At 38.8% G+C, this 22,416-nt stretch overlaps 1 protein-coding gene across 1 annotated transcript in view; it reads right to left on the reverse strand.

The window, feature by feature from the left end:
- Window positions 1-22,416, reverse strand: part of LOC108161398 (short neuropeptide F) — a 45,588-nt gene that overhangs the window by 1,321 nt on the left and 21,851 nt on the right. Inside the window, exons 2-4 of the mRNA XM_017295647.2 lie at window positions 845-985; window positions 329-783; window positions 48-269 (exon numbers count right to left, since the gene is read on the reverse strand). Of these exons, the coding sequence (XP_017151136.1) occupies window positions 48-269; window positions 329-783; window positions 845-962 (795 nt within the window). The 5' untranslated portion in view covers window positions 963-985. The remainder of the gene's footprint in view (window positions 1-47; window positions 270-328; window positions 784-844; window positions 986-22,416) is intronic.

Consider the following 22,416-nt stretch of genomic DNA (forward strand, 5'->3'; position numbering starts at 1 on the left):
AGGGCTTTCATTGAGGAATAAATTCCTTTTTTAAGAGGTTTTCCCACCTTCTGTTCGGTTGCGGGGGCCTTGCCAGTGCTACGACCCCAACGCAAACGCATTGGCTTGCGTGCCTCGCGCTGGAACTCCGATGTGTCTTCATCCAGTTGCGCCTCGGTGTCGTCTCCATCGTTGGCATAGCCTGCAACGTGTCCAGGGGCGGCTTCGTACTGCTGCAAGGCCAACAGCATGCGGCGCATCTTCTCAGAGTTCCACAGAGAGTTGTAGAGCTGCATAAAGGGGAAATTCGAATACCGGAAATTTCAAATATATTTTTCAATCATTTCACCTGATCATTATCCCCATTGGTTGCCTCAAACTGGGGCACACTGCGACCCCAACGAAGACGCTGCGGCTTGCGCACCACCCGCTCGTAAAGGCCATCATAGTCGGCACTGAGATCGTCGGCTGTGTCTCCCAAGTGCTGCTGCACCTGGTTGTTGAGGGTTAGTTCACGCTCCAAAAGATCGTCGTAGGCGGTGCGTCGCATCTGTGGCAAGGTGGGGTCGCGGCGTCCGAATCGCAGGCGCAGGGAAGGCGATCGAATGGGCTTCTGGTTGACATCGCCGAACCAACGCTTCTCCACGATATTATTGAGCATGTCCGGATCGCTGCGACCAAAGCGGAGGCGCAGCGAAGGAGAGCGCTGGGCCTTGCGCTCCACCTGGTGATTGGGAAAGACCACGGGTCCGGCATACTCTCGCTGAAGGAGATTATCGTAGAGATTGCTGATGGGCCCGCCACCTGAAAGATGGATCGGTATTTGGGGGATGGTCGTCCGGTAGAATGGGGAGGAAGAACTCACCTTGAACGACGGGCGAGAGCTCCGCATTGGTGGGTTGGTGCATCATCAGGAGATTCAGCAGACAGAAGATGAGGGCCAAAGCACAGCCGTGACTCAATTGGGGATTGAAGCGGAACATTGTGGAGCTTTTGATCGAAGGAGCTATAAATGCAAATCAAAGGGGAAATAATTTAGAATGTTTCTCTTTTGATTAGAGATATGTTAGGTTTTTTTTGGCTTAATTTGAAGAATTTTTATGTTTTTTTTCCTGTTTTCTGTGCAATGGAAAGCAAGAAAAAAAGAAAAAAAACTTTCGAGCAATACAAATTTTAGACAAAAAACCCTAAAAAATGTTCTGCAAATTCTTTAATAAAATTTGACTTGTAAAACATTCCTGGCACTTTTCCAGTAACAAAAAGTGTCGTCTCTATTTGGTCACAAATTATGCATGACTGCACCTGAATGGTGCATGCCACCACCTCCCCCCAATATTTGTTGCAAATTGTTGCGAAGGGTTAGACAGCTGCTGCGACTGGGCAACCATTAGTGGCAGCATACAATATACTCGTATATTTATATATTGGAATTTTATATTTTATGCGAAGTGAAGGGAAGGCCGTGTAAATGATGTCATGGACTAATGGTTTCTAGCCATTATTAAAAATTGAATGAACTGCGAAGGGTTGTACACATGTGTGTGTGTGTGTGAAATATAATCCATACATTATAAAATGCCTTGCATGTAGACAAAGGAAGGGCTAGACAGAAGGTGAAAGCAGGGGATCGTGTGGTGGAGTCATGAATACAAAGTGAATGGCAATTCAAATGCAACAAGAAACGGGGGAATACAGCTGAGTGTCTAGACAATGAGGTACCCTTTAAGGCACTCCAAGGAAAATAGACTAAGAGAAGGGAGCTGTGCTTGACAAAGAAAAGGGATCAATGAGCCAGTCATTCAATGGTTCTGGTGGGGTGTCATGTTTAAATTTGATTTTCGGGTATTTATAGAAGCTGATTAAAGAATACAAAAATGTTCTAGAGTGGGTGACTAATCTGTCTCCCTGTTGCATGTTGCACCATGAATACAGCAGGCACACTTTGCACCCTACGACTCTCTTGCTCTCTCTGTCTAGCTTGTGGTGTAAATAAGGCTTCATTGGAATTCATTTGAAAATCATCATATGTTTCATTTTACAAGGAGGTGCAAAACGAGGGCAAAGAAAATGGCAATTGAATTATTTATAAGAAGAGGAAAAGAGAGAGAGAGGGAGATACAGGTTAAAGATGGTACTGAAGAGGGGAATAGACTCTCGCAGGGAGTTCCTCTGTTGCCATTGAGTTTATAAAGAAAACACAAGTCAAGAAGCCTGATGGATGGCTCACCTTAAGGGCGACACCCCGCAGGCATAAGGAAACAATAGTTAAAACAGTAAAACAAAATACAAGAGAGGGAGTGGTGCAAAGAGGGATACATTCAAGAGAGAGATGGTACCTCTTAATGCTTAAGAAAGGGGGGGTGTCTCAATGCTTAAAAAAGAGCCGGAAGGGGGCTCTGCACTCGGAATGAAGTTCTTGTGATGAAAAGTGTCTGAAAGTCTCGAAATGCAATATGCAACATTATGCAGTAGACACTCGTTTCATCGCTTCTCCCCCCCTCGCTCAAGGCGGGTGTTCTGTATTTTCTTTGTTTCGTTTTGCTGTTGTTGCAAGCGGAAGTCGAAAGTCTAAGCCTTTGCCACTTGCCACTGTAGCAGCAGCATCATCATCTGGATCCTTGAAGCATTAAGTGCCCGTCGAAAGATATTTTTGTTAGGAGATGCATCCCAACGTATACGTGATAGCCGGCGTTCGTAACGTATACGTGATGTCACAAGAGGGCAGGAGACAGGAGAGACGAAGTCGAGCCGGAAATTAAATTGTAGTTTAAGCAGAGACACGCTCCTCCACAATGAAAATTGTGCCGCCCGTCGATATTTGGCCTAATATTTCAAAAAGAGAGAGGCACTAAGGAGCCCCATCTCCGAGGGGCAGGAATTCGGAGAAGGAAGTTATGGGAATGATCTCTGGTCTAAAGGATGTTTTTCCCAGAGATTTTTTGAATGAAAAATAAAGTAAACGACGAGGATAATGTTCGTTTTGGAAATATATAAATATCATACAATTTTTTACAGATTTAATGTTTGTTTTTCTTCTGGCATCTTTTGTACAGAAAAACTCTTGAATTTCCTCTAGAATTTGGTTCATTCTTGATTGTTCATTTTGATGTATTCGTATATGCAAGCCTAAGGGCTTTATAAGTTTCTAATGATTTATGTAGTATGAAAAGCAAAGTATGCTCAATGGAATATGATTCAATATTTTCTTGTAAAGATTTAATGAAAAATTCCATCTTTTGGCTACATTTTCTTTTTTATTTTGGAGAATATTTATATTAAATTCTTTGGAAAATGTGGATTTGGATTTTTAGAGAATATATTAAATTCTATAGAAGGTTTTCTAAAAATTCGTCTTTTGGAATATTTCTAGAAATTTTATTTAATTTTCAAGAGTTTTTGATGGATTTTTGATTGGATAATAAATTAATAATTTTAAATATAAAGCTGAGAAATTTGTTTTCAATTGTTCGTTTGAAACCTTTTTTTGTTATATATAAAATATGTAAATATTCTGCTCCTCAAAATATAAATCACTTGGGTGCAGATTTGTTTGAATCATTTCTAGTAATTCTGGTTATCCCGTTTCTGTTGAACCGATTTTCGATTTCTGATTTTCCATTCCAGTCATTGAATGAATCTTTCCCCCCACCCCACTTAATCGAATTGTGACTTTCCCAAGCCCCCTCCCCCCATCCAACTGTCTCTTGCTCTTCTCTCAATGATATTTGGGATGTGTCCACCGCTGGAGAATGATTTGTTGGCGGAAGCAAAGAGCAATTGCCTCGACCAGAATCCTGGGTCTACTCGTTATGAAAATTTGCGACCGAATATCTCTGTGTGCGAGGGTGTATTTGTGTGTGTGTGTGGGCAACTGTCGGGGTGATGAAATGTGCCGCTGGTCTACGCGACATTTGGGCGACGTTTGTCAAAATTGAAAGTGATTTATCATCGTCCTCGGTCTGCTCTTCTTCTCGGGAGCATCCTCTTGTCTGACTTTTGATGAAATGACGAATGAGTTGTGCGATATTTCATACAGATAATGATGCTATTTATGTGGGTGGGATGCACTGACAAAAAATATGGTGTGTGACGGAATCTACAATTTTTCTAGGGACTTGAAAGTCTTGAGGTCTTAGAGATGGGTAACAATGGGATAAAAATATATATGATAATACAAATAAATAAAAAGAATATATAAAATAAAAATATTAAGAAATATAATATAATACATAATTATATAATATATCTATAATATATAAATATATAATACATCTATAATATATAATATAAAAATAATTAAAATAGATTTTATAGGATCATCCAATTTTCTAAATTTATTTATAATACTTTTTTATTTTGATCTGTGAAATATTATGGATTTTTCTTAATGGGAAAACTGTTGTTAGATATTTAATTTTTATTATTTAATTTTTCAAAAGCGGTCTACAATTAAAAATTTTTTTTTATTATTATTTTTTGTTTAACTCTAATATTTACTAAAACCAAGAATTACTTAGTTTACCTTTCGATATTTCACACTTTGTTCTATGAGTTTCCAAAGAAATTTCTTCATCATTTTTCTTTGCTTTTTTAGAGAATATTTCTCGTTGTTTTTCTTGTATTTTTCTTTTTTTTTCCAAAGCATAGTCCAAATATTTTTGTGCAATTTTCTTCAGTGCAATGTTATCCCCAAAACCCCACTTAAGCCGTGCTTTAAAAAACAATGTGTCCCCAGCCATTAAATGGCGACAAGAAGAACCTTTTTTTTTGTGTTTTTTTTTGGGTCTGTGAATGGAATAGAAATATAATAGGGGGAGTGGGGGAATAGAGGAATAAAATGCCTGATTGACACATAATAAGCAATCCCATTAACACAATTTTTTGTGGCATCGAGTGGCCTCCTGATCAAATGATGCCTCATTGGGTGGACAGTGGTGCTCCACTGCCACTTGGTGGCCTAATATGTACACTGTTTAGCAGGGTGTGGGACTAACTAGAAGATGCAGAGGGTAGAGCTTGAAAAGAGAGAGTCTTTTGGGAGATCCTTAGATGCAGCTTTGGTGGGAGGATGGCATGAGATGGGAGGAGATTGTCATAATTTTTTTCATATTTTACTCCTAGACATCATAGAAAGAGAATACTAAATCAACTCTGGCTTCAATTTGTCCACTCAGTCGAATATTTCATAATTTTTCCTATTAAGTGTGGTACAAACTTTGTTGTCTAGTGTATCCAGGCCAGAACCACAGACCGCTTTCCCATTGAAGCGTGAAAAACACATTGACGAGGTTTAAATAGCCTTTGGGGTCCAGGGCACCCCGACTCTAATGCCCATTTAACACCCACAAACCCACAAAACAGGACACGCAGACATATCCTTACGCTCTGGCACACATTCTCACGCTCCCAGAGACACCCTCTCACATGTAAGCACACACATGCCCACAACAGGTTGTTGATATCCTTGAAGGGAGAGGGTATTCCAAGGCAGAGCAAGTCTGTGCAACCTCTTATAAAAATCGGTTTACTTTTCAGATATTTTAGAAATTGATTAATATACAATTTTCATGATGTGTTACTTCATTTCTTTCTGTGGTTCTTTATGGTGTATTTTTTTGGGAAATTTGTTTTTTGTGCGAAAAGCTTTCTTTATTCGGAAACTCTTCTTGTAACCCTGGAAGAAGCATATAGGGTTCAGATAGGGTTCCATTTTCATACGAGTTTTAAGCAAAATCCATTGAAAAACCGGTTTTTTTTAAAGATATTCCCACCGAAAACAGTGAAATCTTTCAGCCCATGTAAATGTCGTATCGAATATCATGTCCATCATCGAAGCCATTATTATTTGAGGGTATCAAAAGCTTCGTTCCCTTAAAACTATAATTCTCTGCTGATGGGGAAGGCGGCTTTCTCTCGCTTTCTCGCCTTCACGTTTTTATTTGTGTGACACACAAATTTTTATTTGCCTTTTATTTAACAATTTTATTCTGTGGCTGCCAAAAAGGTCATCTGTGGCTTCTCGTCACCCACGTGCACCGTCCCCCTCTCCTCTTCCACCCCTTGCCCATCCGAAAAAATAGAGAAAAAGGTTACTGCCAGGGCGATAGACCATCGCATTTGTAGCTTTATGGGACTTCCAGCCCTCAGCCCCCACAGTTCATGGATCTCTTGGCATTAAAACGTTTTGACAAACACATTAGAGATGCCTTTGGTTCAGGGCCTTTGGAGATGCCTCCTGCTTCTGATCCTGCTCCTAGCCCTGGTCTTACTTCTGGCCCTATTCCTGCTTTTGCTTTTGGCCCTGTTCCTAACCCTGGGACCCTTTATTTTTTCTCTGCTTTCATGTAATCTTTAGTGTTTTATCAACATATTTGATGAGACTTTGGTGCTGTCCCTGCTGCTGCTTCTGCTACTATTTGGTGGGCTTTGTGTTGCCTACTTTGTGGCTTTTGGGGCGTTAATCATACGCCCTGCTGTCCCAACTTTTATTCTTACTTTTAGGCATGCGTTTAGTTTAGTTTCTTCCTTTTTTTACGCTTAAACCAGCCCCAGAGATGTGGCTAGAAAATTTCTATAAATAATGCAGGAAATTGGACAGTTTTAGTAGTAATTTGTCAGAATTTGCCAGAATTTGTTTGGTCGGTACAAAAGGGCATTGAGTTAAGGCAGATTGTAAGGAGTTCTTAGAGAATCTTTACAGGAATTTTTATAGGATTTTTTTTAGAGAATTTTTAGAGGAATTTTTATAGGATTTTTTAGAGAGTTTCTGGGGCCATTTTTTACGCACTCTTACGCGTCCTTTAGCTTAAAGAATTGCTCCAGATCGTATTACAATTTTATCGCCATTTTAAATCTTTATATTTTCCCATTTTTCCTAGTTTTTTCCTTGTTTTTTTGTGGCCCTTAAATGAACCCAAAAACTTATTGCCACATAGATCGAGGATTGTTTTTTTTCCTTAACTGTGCAACAAGCAATTACAACTGTTGCCCCACGCAGCTGCTGCTACGCCTCGTACCTTTCGAATAGTTTTTCGCTTGCCGCCCCAACCACCCCCACTCAAAGTCCTTTCCCCTTTCCTTTTCCATGTGGGGGCGGATGCCAAGTGGGCGACAAAGTCATGTTGATTAAATTTTTGTGCCATTTATTTGACTCCTTCCTCCTCCTGTTTTTTCCTGCCATTTCCTATATTTTTACTGTTCTTCCTACTGTTTTTTCTTGTTTTTCCTGCCACTGCGATGGTAAAATATCTAGTTTTACGATTGCGAAAGGTACTGCTGGGGGATGGGTTGTAAATTTATGTTTACAGGGGCCAAAGGGATGAGGGATCGGTGTCTGGCACCCAAAGAACTTGCCTGCATAATGAGGTGGCAAAAGTTTTGTGGCCCCTAAATGAAAGTTGGGTACGCTCTCTGGGGTAAACAAATTGTACGGCTATTATCGCATTTTGTCATGAGAATTAACTTATTTGTTGCCTGTCTGCCTGTCTGTCGGTCTGCCTGTTTTGGCCAATTTATGCTTCTGTGTCCAGACAAAATATAGTTTTGGAAGATACTTTTTGGCCATCGGAGAAGTATGGAAAGTATTCTAATAGAAATTGATCAAAAACAAAGTTAAGGTGCAACAATGTGACATGATTGTTGGCCAGCAGGAACATTCATTAGGAACTTGTTTTGAGAATTAAATATATATTTTTTTGTGGAATTTCCTAAGTGTCTAAAGCACAAAAATATCCTTCAATGGATTTCTGGGAAAATGAACTAGGAGCCTTCCCCTCTTTTGGAAATTTTAATCATTTTATATAAATATTCATTTTATTTTTTATTTAATTATGAAAAACCTTTTATTATTTAATTTATTTATGGTTGGATTTAAAGAGGATATTTTTCCCAAAATATAAATATCTAAGAGACAAAAAGGCTCATTTGATGAAAGAAATTGAATATAAATCTATGAAACGATGAAGCCTCTATTTATGTGTAGAAATTAGTACAGAAGTGGAAGAGTTTGGAGGAACGGAGTTTCTTTTCCCCTTAAAATATGAAAAATCAATTCAAAAGTTATCCATTAAACTACTTTCCCCATCTTCTAAATCGTTTATCGCCTGGGAGTTTACAAAATGTTAACTAACAACCCAAAGGGCGGCTCTAATGTGCCCCAAACCCATGCCCAATGTCCTTTGCGCAGGATGTTGGTAATTTGACCAAAACTTAAACAAAAACAAAAAAACAAAAAGCCAGACAGTGGCCCAAATTGAGGGGGGAACTTCATGGCGGCTACGTGATGCCCGGAAGCAGGAAATGAATGTAATTTTTGGGTCTGTTGTTTAGCCTGGGAAATGGGAAAAGCTGTGGAAAAGCTGTGGCAATTGTTGTTTCATTTATGCTATGTCGCGCCCCACCGAAAATCGTTTTGTAGCCTCAGGCGAGGATTGTTTTTAGGAGGTGTGGCGGCGGGGAAACCCTCCTGCTGTGATACCAATATTTTCCTGTTTTTCTGTCACCTGAAATTTCCGTTTTTAAAGTAGATCAAAATGAAATTAACTTTTAAATTTTATTACACGAAAAATGGCAATGTCAAAAAAATGTTGCATGGCTTCTGCATTGATTGATTGGCTGCCTGTCTGTCGCACTGTCTGACTGTCGCCACGGGACACCCCTTGGGGGAAGAATCCAAAGGGGGACGGGGGGAATCCTGGGAATCCTCGGGTGTTACAAAGGAATTCGAATAAGGACCCACCGCTGGGTCACAAAAAAAAAGAAGAGAAAAAAACAACAACAAAGAAGCGTCTGGTGTTGGATGCTCAAAAATTATTGTTGTAAAAGAGGAGGTGGAGAAAATCCTTGTGGGTCCTGTGGATTATTCCCACAATTTGTTTGTCCATCTTTTTCGGTTGCTTATTTTTTTGTGTGTCACGGCAAGAGACAGGAAAAACATCTTTTGGGGCGAAAAGAAAGTCAAATGCGAGAAGTGCGAGAAGCAGAAACATCTTTTGGGACATGCAAATCGAAAAGGGGAAGGCAGAAAAACAGATAGATCGACGGGTGGTTTGATATATCTTCTTCCATAAGAAATTAAAGGGGAAAAAACATACATACTAACACTCTTTTTTCTGAAGATTCAAGCAGAGGAAAACCCCCACAAACTTGGAATAAAAACACTAGACAGAAATTATGTTGTAGGCCTGAATGAGTAGATCATTTCCTCATACTTAGATTTTCCTCAAAATCTTTTTTAAAATTAAAAAAACTGCGATTTGCTACTTTGGGCACTTTTATAATTTTTACTCGGTTTCTGCAGAGCGGATATCCACAAAAAATGATGGATTTAAAAGAGAATTGTACGAACCTTTATAGGATTTTTGATTCTTGTCGATAGAAAAGATATACCTGACGCAAAGTTTAAGTTTTCTAAAATTTTTAACGTTTCTTCAATTTTTGACATTGTGTTGCATGTTTTAGTCCTTTTGTAAGCTACAAATTTAGCTACAAATTATTAAAATTGTTCAAAGAATGCCAAAGATACTAAATATTTAGTAAATTAATACCATGCCATAGTTTTTTATTGTATTAAAAACGGTATTATCAATTTAAATAGCATCAAACTACTCAAAATGCTTCCAAAATGCTAGCCTCGATGCGAAGTCACCCTCAAGGATCGACTTTAGAGGTTTATTTGCTAGTAAATACGGGTAAAACCAGAGAAAGCGTAGCTCTATTTTGAAGAAAAAGCTCCATTCTAAAGGAAGACCACACATTTCTATACATTCATTGCATTCGTAGCGATTAATTGCTTAATTTGCAGCTTTAATTGCTGAATATTTTCGAAGGGAATAAAAGGAAACTTCACTCGAATTCTCTTGAAACAGCAGCAAACCCTTCACTAGTCCCATCACTCCTTTTTTGCTGCTCAATGACGCCTTTCTTTGAGAGCAATCCTCAACCCAAAACTTGGCCAAATTTACAATGGAAATCCGCCTTAAAGGTCCATTCATTTGAAATGATTTACATAAGCAGCTTTCTTAGCTTTTAGTCCTTCGAAAACCTGTACTTTTTGCAGTTTTTTTATCCTCTTTTTTCATTTAATGATGTTCATGTTTTTTTTTGTATTTTTTGGGGTCAAATCTTGTGATTTATTTTTGATTTACAGAATATTCTACATAATCTCTTATTTTTTTAGAGGAATCACAGAATGAGCGGCTGCCACGTGTCAAATGCGGTTTTAAGCTGCAAGAAGGAAAGCGAGGGAGGGAAGGAAAAGTAAGGGAAAGGGGAGGAAAAAGGGAAGAAAAGTATATGAGTTGGGTCTGGGTTTTGACCAAAATTAATAGCCCTGACCGTAAGTTAAAGCCGACAGACCACATGGGTCATCAATTTCTCTCTCAAAAAACTCAAATTACGAAATAAATAACAAATAAGCACTTGAGAGCTTAAGCTCTCTGTTTCGGCGGGGGCCAGGCCATCGACAAAATCCAATATAAATTGATCAATGCCTTTGGCTTTCGCACTTGGAAATTTAAGGCCCAAACGAAGGACCAAGGCTTATGAAAATTCTAAAAGAATTCTGTAAAATGTAGATTAATTTTCGCAACGACTGATGTCTAAAATTCCAACAGAAAATTATGTCTTTCTTTTTGCCAGCACCTCTCGCTTTTCAGGCGGAAAATGTGTTTTAAAGCCATCCTCCCATAAGGATATGGTCTCGAATATGTGTGTCTGTGGATTAACAAAAAGTTATGTGTCCTTATACGCCCATTTTCATGTTTTTTTGCCATGTTTTCAAAGCATAAAAATTGTCAAGTTATTGCCCTTTTTTGAATCTCTTAATATTTTGGCTTGATAATATTTTCTGGCAATCAAACTTTTCCGACAGTGAGCATAAGTTCTAGAAAGTGTGGCTGAAGTGGCAGAACTTTTGGTTTCCTGTTGTAAAAAGTCTAAAAAAAAACACCAAAGATATTTTTTGAAACTAAATTCTGGAGAAGTAAGTAGCTTTAACGGGGGCTTTTAACGGGTTCTTCCCAAACAATTTTATGTGGCTTAAATGATGCTGTTTCTTGGCGGAAGTTTATTCCCAGAACTTCAGGAAAAAGTTTCTTTCGAAAGAGATTTACAATTTTATTGATTGGCAATTGATTGAATGGCTGAATGTTCTTTGATTTGTGAGTTTGTGGAATGGGAAAAGGAATGATAGTGATTGACTGGCTAGGAAATGAGTGATTGATCGACTGGCAGTGGGAGGAGGCTGGAGGTTTTTGTAGGGGTCTTAGCTTCTTGTATCTTTCTTTTATTTTGTATTACATCGGTTTTTTGAATTGAATTTGATTGAAGATTGAATATTGCTTAAGCGATAATTTTCCTCTAATTTTTAGTTCCTCTAATTTTTTATATTTCTAATTTCCTATAATTTCCATAATACGTAACTTTTTTATGATTTAAAAAGTTAATTTTGTTATTAAATTGATTAAATTTTAAATTTTAAAATTTTAAATCAATTTTTTAGTTTTTATTCTATTAAAGAATACCTCAGAGTTTTAAAGAGTTTTCCTGATTTCTAAGAATTTCCTCTAATTTCTAGTAATTTGTTTTGAAATCTTAGATTTTTTTTTCCATAAGTGCCAATTTTTCCCTGAGATTTCTGTAATTTTTTCTAAAAATTTTCTCTAAATTTCCTTGAGGACCGTTGGTGAGACCCTGAAAAATTTTCTGAGAATTCTAAGAATTTGTAAAAGATTTATAAGATCCTTAAGATCTTTCAGATATTTCTGAATAAGTTGATAGATCTTTCTCTAAAGAACCACTTCAAAAATAGTAGCTATAAATATATAAATATAATATCTGCACTATATTTATTTCCTGTACAAAATATTTCCCTTAAAACCAGTTTTTTTTTTTAATTTTAGGATCATGTTTATTGAGTGTATTTTTGTGTATTTTACGAGTACGTATGTATACATACGAATAACCAATTCCATTTTTAGATATATGTTAGTAATACTCGTATTCCATTAATTCGGAAAATATTTATATGTAGCTTTCATAAGAGAAAAGTTTTTCTATGCAAAAATGTGTTACCCCACAGAACAAATTTCCACACCTCTGCAGAGGGCATAGCTTTTGATCTTCTCCATCCATCCATCCATCCAACCATCCGTCTATCCATCATAATCAAAGCCATGTTGCAATTAACATCGTACACACACACACGGCCTGAGTCATGGCCTGAACGACGTCCAAGTGGCCATCAAAATGTGCAGTCAATGAATGGCAATGAATGCCATGCCCCTGGGATATGGCCAAGAGGAACAAAGGAGGCCAAGAGTGGAAGCAGGAATCTGCTAGGAGTAGCCATAGGAGAAGCCAACGAATGCCAGGAGTCTCTGTTCCCAGCAGAAGGAACAGCCAGAGAGGGCCAATCTCCCGGAGGCCGCCTCTGTGTTGCCATGGCCCCATGACTCTGTGGTTCTGTGGAGCCTCAGTCGTTAGACAAATGTCATGCGCATGTTGCTGGCTATATAATGGAAATGATGGCATTTATTTATAAATTAAAGATGCACCGCAAAACGAGACACCAGATTAACAGATAAATAAGAAAGTAGTCGGCGCTCTTTGGTCAGAGAGATGCACGTCTGGGATGATGGAAATATGAAAGAAAAATGATAGCTTTGACTCTTCTGCAACTTTTAATGCAGATATAGCAGCTTCAGGAGACAGAAAGTAAATCTACGGAACAGTATTATTTTCCAACCAAATTTAAAGACTCTCCACATTTTAAAATAAATTTATGAAGATTTTTTGTTGATAAATATTTCTGTTTGTTGCACCTCTACACTTATCAGCCATCAACACATTGTTTGTGCCATAAAGTACGGCTTCTGGCCATAAAAATATGGCCATAAATCGACGGTGATAACTTATTGAAGAGCACAGATAAAGCAGCATCTCCCCCTTTCAACAGTCGTGATCTTTGTTTGTTCATTTGTTCATTAACATAATGTTCTCCTTCTGTTCAAATGCTGATTCTTGTAGGCACGTGGAGGCACAGTCAGTTGTGGCAAGCGTGAAATTGAAATTTATGCTCTAATTACGAATGAATGGCCACCGCTCTCGGCCCAAAAGCGTGTAAGCGGATTGGGACAATCGCGCACACCCCCCGCTAATGCACGACGGCAGATTCCAGTCAAGTGGTGGTATTTTTTCCTCGCGGCTTTCTCCTGGGCTTCCCCCCTGGTTCTCTGTCTTAGGAAGCAGCTTAGTGGCATGAATTTTCAAGCGCCTCTAATGAGAGTTGAGGTAGAGATTGTTTTGAGATGGTTTCCTTCTTTTTTACCAGGGAAATTCATAGCACAAAAAACAAAGGAGGAGTTTATCTTTTTCCAGGAAAATATATGGAATGGTATGGGAAGCGGAATTCCTTGGAAATGATTTCGTTACTGGATACAGATTTTGGATAGAATTAATGTATTTTATATTACACTTCCTTAATTAATTAATTAATTTTATTTACATTTAATTTTAAAATGAAAAGCCCTTTTAGAATTTCCGATTTCCAATTTTTGACGTCTTTTTAGAACTGTACATACATATAACCAATTTTTTTATAAAATATTAATAATTTTAACAGTTTGCAATTTTTTAATTAAATACAATAATTGTTATTTCAAAAATAAAGGTCCTTGCAGTTTGATTTTTATAATTATTTCATTTGAATTTTAATATTATATACAAGTTTTAATCGAAAGTGAAGAAAAATAACCACAAAATAGTAGATTTTAAATTAATTTAAAGAATTAAAATTAATAAATTCCATTATTATTCATAGGATCATTCTAAAGGATCATTCAATCGAATAATACAAGATAATCAAAAGAATTCTTTAAACTAAATGTCCTTCGCTTTCCTTTGATCAGGTCCCGTCATTGTAAATATTATTATAAAATGGCCAGCCTTCCCTTCCAACTCCCCTACACTATTGTTGCTTTTAATATCCTCAAAAATCTGTCCATTAAATGTCCACCGAAATTGGCAGTGTCCTTCGCTCCTGTCTGTGTCCTGTGTCCTGTCAATGTCCGAGTGGAAGTCCCTTTCGATGTGTGTTTCAATTCCGATTCCAATTTCGAGGGCCGAAACACCAAATCACTTTGTCGCAGCAGCTTAATGTCCTGTGTCCTGTCGACTTTCTTATGGCCTCCCTGTCGTCCGTCTCCTATGCGTCTCCTCTGTGTATTCCCTTTGACCTTTTTTCGATGTTCACAAAAAACAGACTTGAAATTGAACTTTCAAAAACGAGAGATTGAGCGGTCGAGGGTCCTGTAATTACACACGCAATCAAATGGACAAAAATCCTTGTGACAGTTTTTGTTTTTTTGTTGTGAAAAAGTTGTGTTTTTTTTATGCTTGAATGACGAATGGACCGGACAGGACATCTTCCTGCCGTGTCCTCTCCCAAAGGAAATTTGAACAACATTTTGTACGGCATTCAATTTTTGCTTTGCATACTTTTAGGCGCACGGGGGTGGGGAATGAGCAGGAGACATAATTGAAAGCCCATTAACATCGCTCTGGCGGCACCAACGCTGCTGGAGCGTGAAAACATCCGACAGTTTGTGTTAATTAATTAAATAACTCTCGGGGTTGAATGCCCCAAAGAGACAGAGAGGGAGGAAGAGGTGGAATTAGTGGTGTTTTCAGGGGGGAAGGATAGGCAGAAATGGTGGGCTGAAATATGGTTGGATTGTGGTTCGATTTACGTTGGAATTAAGGAGAAATTTTGGCTAAATAGGATAGAAATTAAAGCGGAATTAAGGCATTGATTAAGGAATTAGAATTTTGTAGAATTCTTCAGTACTCCTGTAGAAGGGTAGTAGTATGCAGAATAGCAGAATAGACTCATGTAGAATTGTAGTATAATGTGTAGAATACTTGTAGTACTCATGTAGAATTGTAGAAAACTCATGTAAAATCCGACAGGAATAAACTTTTTTCAGAATTTAAGTAATTTCAGAGGACAGCGCGAAAACTGGTACTAGAATTTTTTTCTTTCTTACAATATTTCATTTTCTATGATTCTTCTTATTCTTTTTTTGTGACTATAAAATGCAACTTAAATTGTTATTCAATTCATTCATCAGACCCTTCATTTATTCATTCCACCATTGGACCCACCATTTTCTTGATTTTTCTTACAATATTTCATATATTTTGATTTTCTGTTCATTCCTCAAACCATTCATTCATTAATTTATTCATTGGCAGATTAATTAGCATGAAACGCTTTTCATTTCATTCTATTTCATATCCGGACAGCCATAAATCACTTTTGTGAAGCGAAAGAAAAGACTATTGTTGATGGTCGAAAGTGTAGTTACCCTTGAGATAGATTAAAGATATAATGATTTTAAGATGTGGAGTAAAAAGAAGGATCTGTAGGGCAGATAAGGGACTAGCTTTCATAGAAAAAGTTAGAAAAGCTTGAATTTAATAGCCCGTAGGAAAGCCTTTACCTTGAATTTGTTTAGGGACTAAAGTGCTGCCTTTGCTGCCTTTCAAGCCATTTGAGAGGGTATCAGGAAGCGCCTCAGCAAACGGCAGGCCATCTGTTGCCATCTGTAGATTTGATTTCCGCTTCCGTTTCGACTGTTCAAACTTTAATTTCGAGTTGGAATTCGTTTGAATTATGAATGAAAATCTGTATGGATTTTCGGGGCCAGAAACGCGGGAGAGTCGTCAGAGAGATGTTTATGGAAAACACATTTCAACGGGAAATGAAAGAGTTCCCCAAGGACCTCTAAGGGGTAGTAGATGTTGTGTTGCAGAGAAACGTGCCACGTGGCGTGGCGTGGCGTGGCGGGGGGAGCCCATGCAACACGCAACAAACGAAGCAAACATTAGGCGACATTCGTGGCAGACACACAAATGTGTTTTTTATGTCGGTCCGTCACTCGCGCGGGAGGCTCCCCGAGGGAGCAGCCCCGAGGTATCTGCCACATTTACGCTTATGATTTCACTGCTACGAGTATCTCTCGTAATGAGTCTCGAATGGGGAGGCGCAATACTCGTGGCTAATCAATTTACGGCTCTCGTTATGAGAAATCTCGTCGAATCTTGTCTCAACTTTAAGTTTTCTTCGTCTTTTGTGCCAAAGGACAAACGGCCTTGACGATCCGACCCGACCTGCCACGACCCTTAGGAGGGTCACATGTTGCTGTCATAAAAATATCCAAAAAACCCACACGAGGTTCTGTTCATTGTTTGTGGGTTCTCCTTTTGGCAGCCACTTTCTTCAAATTAGCATTTTTGTCGTAAAATATTTTTGATGGCCCAAAGGCGGCAGAGGCAGAGGCAGCGGCAGCGGCTTTTGTGTGTGAAATATGAAATGGATTTTACAGATAAAGAAAATGGATTTCAAAGATGGAAATAGAGAGTGGATTTTACAGATTTTGGGTTTGGAATTTGTACTTGTAAATATGAATATTTTGCAGGGGCTGAAGGTGCTTTAAATGGATATTTGAATTGGTTAGGAAATGTACTTTGAATGAGCTAAACGTGTGTTAGGTATTTAAAACAATTTTTTTACATGTTTTGTACCACAAAACTAAATTAGAAATATAATAAAGCTCATCAAAATAGATTTAAGTAATCTTAAAAAATATTTTCTTTTAAAACAGTGGCTTAAAATGTAAATAAAACTATGTACATTTTCAAAGGTAAAAGGGTGATTTATGTGCCTTATCAAGTACTGAGTATTCCTCCTCCATCATCAAGTATGAGGTACTTCTTCTTCCACCAGTAAGTATTGATCTCCCCCTCCACCAGCAAGTATTTGGTATATCCATCTCCCTCTCCACCAAAAAGTATTGAAATTCCCCCTTCACCACTAAGTACAGTATTCCCTTCTCTGCCACCAGCAAGTTTGGTAATTTCATACCTCCACCATTAGGTATTGCCATATGATGATGATTTTTAAATGTTGTCTATTTGTAAAAGTTTCTGACAGTTCTTGAGCTTTCCCTCGAAAGGGGGATAATCCCCTTTCTATGTCCTTCAACCTCTCGTCGTCTGTATCTTCTTTCTCCTCTCTTTCACTCTTTGTATCTCTCTCTCTCTCTGCTGTCATTGTTTTTTCATGTAAATTGCGGGTCGACACTTAATTTTCGTTTGGCAAATAGCAAATACTTTTGCATATTTCCAGCAGTCGCTGCTAGAAACGAGTTGACAAAACAACAGCAAAAACTTTTAAACTATTTGAAAATGGTTCCAACTTTTCTGCAGGGAAAAACAAGGAAAATAACGGTTTATGCAGGGAAAAACAGGGAAAACGAAGAGTTTCTGCAGAGGAAAAGAGGGAAAACGGAGGAAAACTTCAGAGGAAAACATAGAAAAACGGGGTAACAGGGCATAGAATGAATGAATGAATTGGGCATTCAATTGTGAATGAATCTCTGGATGTGATTCATCATTTTTTTGGGTGTCAAACAATGGCATGTTAATTGAAGTTCAAGCAAAAAGTAAATCTCTTACTAAAGTTTTTCGATTTTCAGGGTTTAAATGAGAAAAAAATTACTAAAAGGTTGAAAAATACAACAAATAATGTAGTTTTCTGTTTAAAAATCCTTGATTTTGTGGCTTTTAGTTTCTATGCCTATTCGTAACATTTTTTAAGCCTTAAATAAACCCTTCCGGTCATAAATTAACTTGCAAAAACAAAACAAAACAATAGAAATAGTGGAACCCAATGATTCTTTGGAAGCCGCTGACCCGTGGGGAAAATGCCAACGGAACAGGGATATTTTGGACAGCATGTTAACGCAATTACTGTTACAATTACAAGATCCAAATGTAATGGTCCAATAAATTTGAATAAAAGGAAAACTGGAGCCAAAGCCACGCTTACAACACTCTGTCGACTTTTTTTCTCCTCCGCTCCTCCGTTGGGGCATGCCCTATTTAATAGAAGTCCCTCTCTGGTGGCATAAAGCCTGTGACAACCCGAAAAATCCCCCAAAGGATGCTCCGTGGAGGGAGGGGGGAAAGCATTATGTGGTGCAAATCCCTTTAGTTTTTCCTCCTATTTGCACATCGTTTTGCTGTGTAATGCTGTAATGCGAGTTGTTGCGACAAATTGCTGGGGATTTGGAGCCACTCTGCCTCTGTGCCACTCCTCGGATGTCGTCTGGAGGAGGCTTGGGGCAGGGGCACTGCCCGCTGGTCGGTGCAAATTTACAGAGCTGAAAAACTGGTTGGTTGCAGCCAGTCGTCGGTCGGGACTTAAGAGGTGAATGGCTTTGTTCTAGCCACTATTTGCCTTTGGTCTACCATTTCTAACGTCAGTCTGTCACTCTCTCACCCTGTCATATGTGTCTTCCTCTCTCTCTTTCCGTCATCGCCTGCTCATTTACGCAAATTTCACACTCTTAAACACTTAGTACGGTCTTGGCCACTTTTGGTCCGTGGTTCGTGGGACCCCACTCGCTGCTGTTGTGTCCATTTGTGTTCTGTGTTTGGTTTGTAGCCCCCTGTCTTCGTTGATAAGCCGTAAACTGAAACTGAAACTGTTTTTGCCTTCTCCCCCCTTCCTGCTCTGCCTCCAGTCCCGGCTCTAATTTGTTCACTCTGCCTTGCAGTTTGCTTTACCATTTACTCGGTTTTCGTTTGCAGTCAATTATGCAGCTGGAAATTCGAACACAAATGTATCTTGAGAGCGAAATTCAAACACATTTCGTAGCTGCAGAACGAATTTCCATACATTTGTAGCTTCAGAGAGAGAGAGAGAGAGAGAGGGGGAGAAAGGGAGAGTGAAATTCGAGAGCTTGAAAGGATTCGGTAGTTGTGTGGCAAAGTGTGGCCCATACTTATGTGCCACATGTGGAAATTATTGAACTTTTTCCATGACTTTTCGTTCTTAAAGTTCAGAGAAATGATTAAAGAATCATTTAAGTGTGGCAGTAGGACGTAGAAACGATGGCTATCAGCTTAAACTTTGCTTTTAGATACTTTTCGATGGTTTTCGATACTATTTCAAGGGCGCTTTTCAGGAATTTTATAGAACTTCTTTAATTTTTTGGGTTTTTCATGAATTTTCATCATTAAACGATGATTCAGAGTATTCTATTCAATGGAAAATGTATCTTTTGGTCGCATTCTAGCACCTACTCTCCCTTTTGGATGAACAGATATGCCCACATATGTATATTTCTGGATTATCTACGGAAAATGTATCTTTTAACATCCCCCTTTGGCTAGTGGAGTGCCAACTCCGTTAGAAGAGATTAGGCCTATTAAAAGCCACTACCCCCGTGACCATCTTCATCGTTGAAGAATATATTTAGAGACGCCACAAGTTCGCTACACCTGAGCGCCAAAAAGTTATTGACACGGCGACTTGTGCGACTTGTGGCAAAGGCAAAGGCAGAGGCGTTGGGAATTCATTAAATTAATTTCTGCAACGAATTTGATGGACGGCAGCACTTTGGCAGGCAGAAACAATCGCGAGCGAGCGAGTGAGAACTGCGACTGTATCTGCAATTAATAATCCCTCCCACACGCTGGGGGCCAGAGGCAGAAGATACACGCGCAGGAGTCAAGCCTCAAAGGTGGGTAAAGATATACTTAGAACCCAGACTCAAAGGAGGAACAGATACGCTACTCCAAAGAGCAGGCTTGTGGATAGATACTCAGACACTCAGATACTCTGAAAAGTCAAGGCACCCGCCCCCAAAGGCAGCTGAAGAGACATTTCATTAACAAATTGCCCCGCGGTGCAGGAGCGGGTTTGAATGGCATTGAATTGTCTTTGAATGTTGAAAATGAATGCTGCTCTCCCATAGATTGTTTAAGAGCTCGAACGGCGCTCGAAATGGAAAAAGGATTGCGCCACAAAACGGGAATAAACTCGGAGGAGAGTGCGAATACCAATGACATTTTATATAAGCATACATTTTTCTCTTTTCCATTCGATGGGATGCCATGCCCCCTTTTTCTATTGCCATTTACACTCCCCTTTTTCTATTGCCATTTTCTTTTCCCCTTCCAATATTCCATGGCTTTCCTGTTCCCATTTCTATTTGCATTCATTTTTGTGTCGTATCTAAACATGGAATCATTCAAAGATACATACTGAAGATACAGATGCAGGACATTTGGTAATGGCAATCCAGAGGTACGGTTCACTTAGTCCGTCCACTCTGGGACCACTGTGACGACAGGTGAGAGAGAGGATAACACACCATGAACCCAGAAAGGGAGGACACTGATGCCACATGCTCCACACAATAGCCCATTGTTGGTTATCGTAACCCACAAGTGGCTCCAGTCGCCTTTCGTGTGTTTATTCAATAATTGAATGGACAAATGGGGGTTTGCACTCTCCAGGTTTCAAGGTGCTCTGTCCTGGTCCTGGTCCTGCACAAGTGTCTAGACAACAGTCCAGCCAATGCGTTTGGGAGCCAGGCCCCTCTCGACTCTGCATTTCGGTTGAATAATCGTCACATCGAATGAGTATCCATTCGGGATTCAAAAAATTATGCAAATTGCAGATTTGCTGAATAGTTGGCTTCATTTTAAAGAGAATTGTTGAAAATGATTGAATGACAGATTGTTTTTAGATTGAATAATGCAGCAATTATATAAAGGTTTTGACCTTTTCCAGCAGTTCAAGATATGTACTTTTAAAGAAGTTTTCAATAGTTTTATGTAAGAATTTGGGCAAGTTTCATAAGTAATAAATAAAGAACATAGTTATTTCTATTTTTTATCATATTATTATTTATTTATTAAGGATTAAATGGATGACTGGAGAGACTGCCTGCGGCAGAGGACTGGTTTGCTGCTCGGCTTCTTCAGTTTGGAATAACAGAAGCACTGTGGCTTGAGGCTGGATGAATAGCCACGGGTCGTAAGGCTGCATACACCATCGAGAAACAGACTTAAATGGTAGATGGGTATTAGAATTATCACGTGGAACTCTAGAAGGATCGTGCATAGCGTAGCTTGAGCTAAATAAGGGTGGGAGGATTACATTAGGGTTACGGTAAGGGTATTACATTAGTATATTCTGTGGGGATGTAACCTCCAATAGTCATGCGCGACTTCTGCTACTGGTTCTAGTTTCTTAAAAAATCTATAAAACATTTTAAAACTCTTTAAAAATATATTCAAAATTCCTAAAAACTCTTCGAATAATCCCCAAAAAATCTTTAAATAAATGTTTTATATGCTTAAAAATATTCGAAATTCCTAAAAAAAATGTAGTTAAATATAACATGAAATTCGTGTAATTTGAAATGTGTTCAGGAAATTTATAACCTTCCTTCCATCCGTCATTAAATGCAATGCTGCTTCATTGAAAACTAGATGATTTTCCATCAAAATCATAAGCTTTTCTTTGATCTTTTTGGCTGTCAAAAATAGTGGAAAAATTTTTCATGTAACCAAAAATCGAAATGCGATAAATTTTCTTTCTGTTTAAATATCTCCCGAAAAATAAACTTTAAATCATTCTCCATTCTTCTAATGAATTTTTTTCCACTTTTTTGCATTTTGATATTTTTTGCTCTAATATTTCTTTGATTTTGTTCTCGAATATTTTTTGTTGCCACACCACAAATCGATGGCTTAATTAAGCGTGAGAAAATCTCGGGTTTTATTAATAGGTTGCCTTGGGTCCTCCTCCTCCCGGCGTTCGTTCGCATCCGAACTACTCTGCTCTGCAGGAGTTCAGTCCTCGTGTGTGCCACAGCCACTGCTATCATCATCCATCCAACCATTCGGCAGGTGTGTGCCCCCGTAGGTCAATTAGTCAAAATTGTGGCCCAGAAGAGCCAGAGAGTTCGTTCCAACACTCTTTCCATGGCCCCCTTGAAAGGTATCCCACTTCCATGCGCTGGATGGATGCTCCTGTTGCTCCTGTTTTCTGGTCAATATTTGCTCATATAAACGTGCCTTAAAGCTGTATATCATGCCCCGAAAGTTGGCTTTCGTGTATCTCTTGCCCTGCAGCCTCTGAGTGGAGTATCTTTTACCCACAGCCTCGTGAGTGGAGTATCTCTTGCCCTGCAGTCTCTCAATCGAGCCCCGACAGCCCCTGATTCCATGGGCGAAAATGTATAAGGTTAAAGCTAAAAATATGCTTTAAAATTGCCGAACCTGTCGAATCCTTGCCTCAGATCCACCCCCGAGGCAGGGCTACCATTTTGATTAGAGTTTTCCGTTCGATTTTCACAGAAAATGTCGCTTGTGCAACAAGTTTTTGATCTCATTTTCTGTCTAGAGCTTGCCGCAAGCCTATAAATTAGTGTCATCTGTGATTAAGTTGTTCAGGAGGATTTTCCTGCTGGAAAATGGGAAAATGGAAGCCAGAAGATAGGCCAAAGTTTTGGTTTAATGTTTAGCCAAAACAAATTGCCCATACGACATGGCAGTGATGACAGGACAGGCGACAGG

Source organism: Drosophila miranda, chromosome 4, assembly GCF_003369915.1.
Source record: "Drosophila miranda strain MSH22 chromosome 4, D.miranda_PacBio2.1, whole genome shotgun sequence".
Lineage (NCBI taxonomy): Eukaryota > Metazoa > Arthropoda > Insecta > Diptera > Drosophilidae > Drosophila > Drosophila miranda.